We start from the raw sequence: 7,584 nt of genomic DNA, 5'->3' as shown, positions 1-7,584 counted from the left end.
GGTCTTTCTACTCTGTCATTCTCTCATGCTGTTGATTGTCTTCTTAAGATTTCTAGGGAGAAATACAAAGTTAACAACAAAACCATATGGGTTAAAATTATATAAAAATCTGGCCTGGAACCTCTTGATTCAACTCACATAACCAACTAATCCACAGGTGCCAGCAAGTCAAAGGACACTATGTAAAGGACATGGCTTGGATGCACAGAGTGAGAGGATCACCACAGCCCCTATCAGGGGGGCGCTGAGCTTGAAGGTCACTGTAATGAGTGAACCGTACACTTAATGTGATGAGTAAAGCTTCCTTGTGAGGTCAGAAAACAATCACGGCAACATTTTATAAGAATAACCTGGACAGAAGAGCAGAGCCTTTTGTGGTGTGCATAGCTGTAGGGAACCAGGGAAACCCTTCCACCACTGAGTACTACCCAAACCACTTTGAACCAAAGATGGTCACTCCTTTCTCAGATAGTGGTATTCAGGATAACTGGTCGATCTTTGGATATCAAATACTGAGCGGGATCTAAGAGGCCCTGTGGTTTGCAAACCATGCCTTGCAGAGGAAGGGTTGTCATGGGAGGTGAGCTGGAAGGACTTGGTGCTTCGTGTCTGCTCCAACCAGAACTCCCCACCCCCACTCCCACCCCCAACTTTTATTCGCTGGTGCTAAACAAATGCTATTCCAACCACTTCATTACAAATGGGAAAACTGAGTCTCAGAAGGGGCCAAACATGGACGTGGCTGTTGCAGGGGGTGAGAGGAGATTCTGCTAGGCATACAAAGTTCATATTCATTTTCTGGGGAAGGTGGATGCCTAGAGGTGGAAGGCACACAGAGAAGTGAATACTCAGTCTCAGTTCCTCCCAAGGTCTCTCCGGGCCTCTCCACCCTGCAGGAAACATTCTCGTAGTACTCCTCAGCAGAGTTCCCTGACGGCCTTCTCCTGAGGACCCTGTGACTGATAAGGGCGTAGCACAGCTCCTCCATGTAGGTCTGGTCAGCATTATCCTGCTGGTCAAAGGAGAGCCATCATCAAGATCTGTCCTCTGCCATTCCCTTTACACTTCAGTCTCAACACAGACTTGACCCTGGGTGAAATATGTCTTCCATGACCATCTCCTCTCTATCTCGTGGCCATTTTTCCTAAATGGCTGTCCAAACCCATCCACAAGGCCAGGCAGCCAGAGTGCTCATGTTGCCCAGAGAATACAGCCTGCCCAAGCATATCCTCTCTACCCCTTGTTCCAGAGTGACTCCTGACCACCCTCTATGGTTTCCAAAATCTCAGAGCTCTTAGGGCAGCCTATTACAAAAGAGAACAATCTGATGACCCTTAATGTGACTGGGTTCTGATATTTAACCACCCGTTCTAGAGATATTGGCATTGTTAAAAAGGGAAACAACTCAAGGAAAGGTTTCACTCATGGTGGAATCTCAGGAGGTAAAAAGCAAAGCAGCAAAGCACAGAAAGAAGAGTATGGATTTTGGAGTGAGACTTGGTTTTGAATCCTGGCTCTACCATCTTGTCAGCTGTCTGGACTTGGGGGAATATCACTTAATCTCTCAGTTTTTCATCTTTAAAATGGGGAGGGAAATAATAGCAAATCTTAAAGGATTGTTGTGACAGTTCCATGAGATGATGAGGTAAAGCTCTCAGCACCTTGCTTGTCATAAACAAGTGGTCAGTAAACAGTAGCTCCTTTCGACAAGTTGTGCAACAGAGGTGGCTGCTGCTTCTGCTACCAGGCCCTGCATAAGCCCCCCGGTCCACAAGCACTGGCACCTAAGGTCCTCTTCCATGTTAGGATCAGAAGGAGTCTTGGAGGCCATCTTCTCCAGCCTTCTGGGGTGGCTGCATTTCTACCATCATCTCAGAAAAATCCTAAGAGCTATTCTTATTACCTGGATGGCAGCAGATGACATTCCTTCATCTGGAGAAAGAAAATACACTCCATGAATTTCAGGTCATGGGAAGACTTGAGGGGAGGGTGGGGTGGGAGGGGACTAGAATATAACCAGAGAGCCAAGGAACAGCTGGGGTAGCCCTGATCAGGCTATTCTGATCTACAGCACATCCCTGGGAAGTGGCAGGGCCTCCAAGTGAGAACAGCCAGAGCTGCGCTCAGGCTGAGAGGAAGGAGACACACTTGGTGGGATTTTGGATAGGAAATCATACTCCCTTCCCTCTTCCTTCCCTCTTTCCCTCCTTCCCTCCGCCTCTGTCTTTCCTTACACAAGATCCATTGCATACCTACTCTGTACCAGGCATTGGGGAGACAAAGAAGCATCAGAAACAGTCCCTGACCTCAGGGGGCTCACAGGCTAGCAAAGAAGGCAGACAAGGGGCTGTGAGAGACCCCAATGAGAGAGGAGGTGTTGCTTCTACTCTGGCAACTGGGGATGGGGCAGTGTGGGGACTGGTGTTCAGGGGAAGCTTTACAGAAGAGGAAATTCTTAAGCTGAACAACCCCATTCCTGTACCTGCTGGCAGATACAAATAGAACCAGGCCAATTTTCCAAAAGCCAGTTAACTCAAAACCAACTGGCCCAGGCCATTCACCGAAGAGGCAAATGGACACACTTGCTACCCACTCACAAATGTGTGAGCTCAATAAGCAAACATGTGTCCTCACACGGAAGCCTACAAAGGAGAGTATCACGTGGCATGGGGGTTTACATCCCCCCAGTACTGACACCCCAGATTCTCACATCTCCACAAATGTCTGTGGCTCTCTAAGACTTCCTTGCTTATCACTGCAAGAAAAGCCTCTGTGAGTTTAGCATCAGGGGTCTTATTTCTACCATGTTTTGCTTTGATGGAGATTGGGGTTTCCTGGGACCCACCATTTCCATGGGTGAAATGGCTAGGGGTGGGAGGGCTATATTATTCATGTACACACCTTACAGGGCCAGATTTTAAGATGCAGCGTGAATGAAAACTCAAAACTCCTCTATTTTTCTTCTTCAGAAATGCAATGGCCTGTCCTCAGGCCTATGCTTTCTTATTTTCTCTCTCACATGTGTTACTTCTCACCACCCTCTCCTTCTCGAGATACGTTCTCTTTTTAATTTCGACCCAGTCACCAGGGACCGTTGCACTGGCCTCCTGTGTGGTTCTCTGGCATCTGTTCTTGCCACTCCCTGCTACAATTTGTTCCTGCACAGCAGCTGGGGTGATCTCTTTCATGCAAATCTAGTCATACCTGCCCCTGTGTGTAAAGCCCTGCAGTACCTCCTGTAGCTCTGAGACCGAGACCCAAATCTTTAACTTGGCTACAAGGCCCTGCCCCTCTCCTGTGCCTTCTGTGCCATGCTGGCTTTCTTGCAGCTCCTTACAAGGGCCTTTCACCTCCACCTTTTGCATTTATCGTCCTGAATTAACTCCTCCAGCCTCCAGACATTGGGCACTAACTGAGGAATTTGGAGATCAATAGCCAGTCCTGCTTCAGTGAACTCACAATTTAGTTGGGGGGAAAAGCATGCAATTGCATAAATTGAAGCAAAACGTGTAGGTACACATTTTGGGCATATATTCTAGTATTATAATAGAAATATGTCAAAGGGACTCTGGGAACACAGAGAAGAGACAGTTTGGAAATGCAAATCTATCCAAAGTGACAATGATGGGAAAGCAATGACTTACTTTCCTTTTGGGAATCTTGTCTTCCTTTAAAAGTGTGTATTTTTTTCCTGTGAGAGAAAAGACAAATAAATTGGTTGTTTCAATATTCAGAAATTCTGGAAGGAAATTATATGAACCTATGAAACTTATTTTTAACTCTTTATTTTGTTAAAGTTGTATGCCTTTTATCATGCCTCCTCAACATAGAGGAATTAGAGCATAAAAAAGAAGAAAAAAATGAAAGATGAGGCCAAATAGAAATACATTCTTTTGTGCCTCTGTCTCTTTCTCTCTCTCTCTCTCTCTCTCGCCCCTTCCTTTTCTGAATCTGATATGGAATTGATTTATAGATGAAGAACTATAGTGATACTATAGGTTCCTCTTGGAGAATTTTTTCTGGGACAAAGTTTTAGTTTATATCATGTGAGTGAAAGAGCCAGGGTTATTTTCAATCCCTATACTAATCTATAATCTCCAAACAAACAAACACATCTCATAAAAGCACACCATATACAATACCTCCGATAAAATGCAATATAAATGTAATGACAGCCTATTATCATCTCAGGAGACAAGGACAGCATCTGCTGTAAGGGTGACTGGATGTCCTGGTTTGCTCAAACAGTCTGGTTAATTAAATTATCGTCAACCACTTAGTGATCATTAACTGAAATCATTACATTTTAAAATTGTGAGCATCCCTTTCACTCTCAAAGGTGTCCCAGTTTGGGTGATAAATTATATGACTATTGGGACTATAAATTCTTTGTGTGAGGGACAGAATTGTGTCTGTAGATGCAGACTCTGGGATTTGCAGTGTGGAAGAAGAGTCTCCGTGTTAGCCAGTTTCATCCTTGCTGCTGAGGCTTTCCCGTTTGAGGACAGCATGCCCCTCTGAAACTATTGTTCCTCTTTCTCACCAAACTTGAAGGTTTGCTTCCCTGATTGACTCTCAGGTGATGTGTCTGGGTACAGACTTCCACTGTTGCCACAGACAGCCGGGAGTTCGCAGGTAACTTACGGCAAATACCACACTGAAACCACCGGTAGGGAAATAACTCCTGCAAACGGCTCTCCACTCACCACGGGAGGCAGCAACACCCTTCAGCGATGTGGCGATCCCAGCATCTAAAATACCCAAGAGAGATGACACAAACTGCAAGACTGGTTTCTGCAGCTTTGTTAAGGTAACTCCCTCCCCGTGGCCAGTTCTGTGGAAACCTTTTTTTTCCCCCAAGTGAGCATTCACCTTAGGTGACTTGGACTTGTCTCTCAAGATAGAATGCCTTCTTCCTCCTATCAATTCCTCACCAGGGGAAAAACCTTCTGCTGTATTCTCAGCAAGGAGAAAATGCTTTCTTATCCCCATTCCTAGTGATTTACTTGGTTCCCTTGGGATGAAGATCGCATAAGGGTTATCTCCAGGAAATCAAGGTACAAGTTTGTGGACATTTTAGAAATCATTTCTTTCACGTATGGGTTAGGCAATACCTGTGTAGGATTTCACTGCATTTTGAATTTCTCTTATTTACACTATATTGTAATTGTCTGCTCATTTGTCATTAGAATGTGAGCTTCACACATTGGGGACCTTATCGATCTCATTCATCATGGTATGTATCACTAGCATATGCCACAAAGTCCAACACACGGTAAATATTTTTTTAAATAAACGTTTGATGAAGATATGAATAAGGAATGAGTAGCCAAGAACAGAGCAACTTTAACTGGAGCAGAAAATCATCAAATCTACCACGCTGCCTCCAATGGTATAGCTAAATAACAGGACTTATCTCTTACAATGGAAAGACTTAGAATCTGTCTGCAGTCAGACATCTCGGTTAAAGTCTAAGTATCATTCTGTGCATCTTTCTGAGTTTGAGACATAGTCAACTACCTACATTGTTGAATGTGAAAACCCTTTATAAAGTACTCCATGTACCAGTTACAGTATGTAAAAACATTTGGAAAACACCATCCAAAACTGGTTCTTCCAATGAGCTTTCCCACAGAGTTCCCTCAGCAGGGGCGGTGGAGGAGAGGCTGACTGTGCATGACCTTGGCTGTGGTCACTGGCTCAGCTGAGTGTTCCGACAGCCTTGAGGATCTGTGCATCATCAGAGCCTTTGGGGCTGAGGGACATGGCTTCAGCGCTTCCTCTTCTCCAGGCTACTTTCAGTGCTCTTTAAGACATATGCTTACATCTCCTGCTTTCTTGTTAAAGAAACACTGTAAGGAAACAACTAAATCATACCAATGCTAAGAAACCAGGTTCACTGAGGAGACGTGGGAGTGAGATGAAAAGAGATGCTGATTTTGAGTTATAGGATCAATATCTCTGAACTCCTTGAGCAACCGTTTCTTAACATATAAAATGAAGATACATACACTGCTTACCTCATGGAGTTGTAAGGATTGGATAACACTAAATATGGGCAAAAGCTACCTGTAAGCTGACTATTTCCCCCACTCAACTTTTCTGCAATTTGTTCTTGCATTTCAGTGTGGATGTTTTGGTTTGAGAAGGGTTCAGACAACCTGCATGAAGCAGGCCAGACAAATCTCAAGATCTCAGGCTACATGCCAGCAATTCCAGGTTCCTATCTCTTTCACGAAGCCTTGCCTGGTTCCTAGGTCTACCCACTCTCTCCCTTGTTTAATGCCCATTGCCTTTCTGATCGATTTTATCATTTGGACTGTATACTTTAACATATGCCCAGTGATGCACCCAGAACATGTGATTCTCAGCCTAAATTGAAGAAATGCACCCTGTTAGAGGGATCTCTGGGACCCCAGCCTTGGCTCGGTGGTGGCTTTTTAGTTTCTACTCTTTCAAAAGCTCCTCCTGAAACTGTATGAAAAGTGCAGATAACTCCACAGGCCACAGAACACTAGGCTTTGCCACCCTTTGGGATTCTTGGACTCTAGGACACTAGTCCATATTTTAGTGACTCCCTTTCTTAGAGGGAATTATTTAGGGCCAGACACTCAAAAGGCCTGGTCAGAAAGAATTGAGGAAATGGTCTTGGTTTAACAGCATCAGGGTAATCAGAAGGCTTTCTTTACAAACCTTCCAAAAATTGTCGTGACGCAGGGAATGCTGTCACCTCAGAAACGGAAACTTAGAGTTTAAAATGAAATGGCTGGGATGGAGCTTGAGCATGAAGATACTTGAGATAGGCAAACAAAGAGAAAACAGGAAATAAGACCCTTTATTTTATAACAAGGGATAGCAGCGTTTTATTTCCTGTTGTTGGGGTAACACTATGCTCCTGGAAAAGTAGCACATTTTCTGTCTGAACATGCAAAGTGTTTTGTCTTTTGTCCTGTCTGCACATTTACTACCATTACAACTGAAGCTGGGTCTCAGCAGGGGGTCCTCTGTCGTGGGGTGTGTGAAGTCCAGGACTTGATAGACATCATTCTTCCTGAACAAGGGCTGGGAGGAGCTTGTACTCACCTGGATGTTCTCCGTTTGGGGTTTTGGAGTCTCAGATTCCAAGGAATCTCTTGAGTGTCCTGCTGCCACCTAAAATTCAACATATCAGAAATTGGCTAAGTATTTTCCCTCCAGGCTTCCCACTTCTTTTCATCATTTTTCCAACTTCCCTCATTTTTGTTCTTTGTGTGTAACCCCGGAATCGCCTTGGCTTCTCCCTTGTGGCCCTCACTGCTCTAACTACTTCCTCCCAGAGCATTCACCATGATCTGTCTTTGTCTGACGTTCTCTCCACTGCCACAGGAACAGCCCACCGATTTTTCTCCAACCACCAAAACCCCACACCACCAGTTCTAAATGTTTGTTCCTAAAGGTGCAGAAACCTCATCATAACCCTGAGGATATCAATGTGCAGAGAGAGGCCCTTAGCTATCATTATCTGTTTGGTGCAGCTCCAGAGACTGTACATGCAGAAGGGTACTGGCCTTGTCTCATGTAAATCACCATCTTTCACAGAAAGCA

General features: G+C 44.7%; 1 protein-coding gene across 1 annotated transcript; it reads right to left on the bottom strand.

Moving 5' to 3' along the window:
* Positions 1-694: 694 nt before the first annotated feature.
* Positions 695-7,166, bottom strand: GCSAM (germinal center associated signaling and motility). The gene is made up of 5 exons (XM_063112611.1): positions 7,084-7,166; positions 4,707-4,751; positions 3,645-3,691; positions 1,904-1,932; positions 695-1,009 (listed from the first exon to the last, which is right to left on the bottom strand). Exons 1-5 carry the CDS (start codon positions 7,164-7,166, stop codon positions 695-697), a joined length of 519 nt encoding a protein of 172 aa, XP_062968681.1.
* Between the last annotated feature and the right edge of the window lie 418 nt (positions 7,167-7,584).

Source organism: Cynocephalus volans, chromosome 1 (assembly GCF_027409185.1).
Source record: "Cynocephalus volans isolate mCynVol1 chromosome 1, mCynVol1.pri, whole genome shotgun sequence".
Classification (NCBI taxonomy): Eukaryota; Metazoa; Chordata; class Mammalia; order Dermoptera; family Cynocephalidae; genus Cynocephalus; species Cynocephalus volans.
The sequence above is the reverse complement of the archived record's forward strand: the minus strand, read 5'-3'. Positions and strand labels throughout refer to the sequence as shown.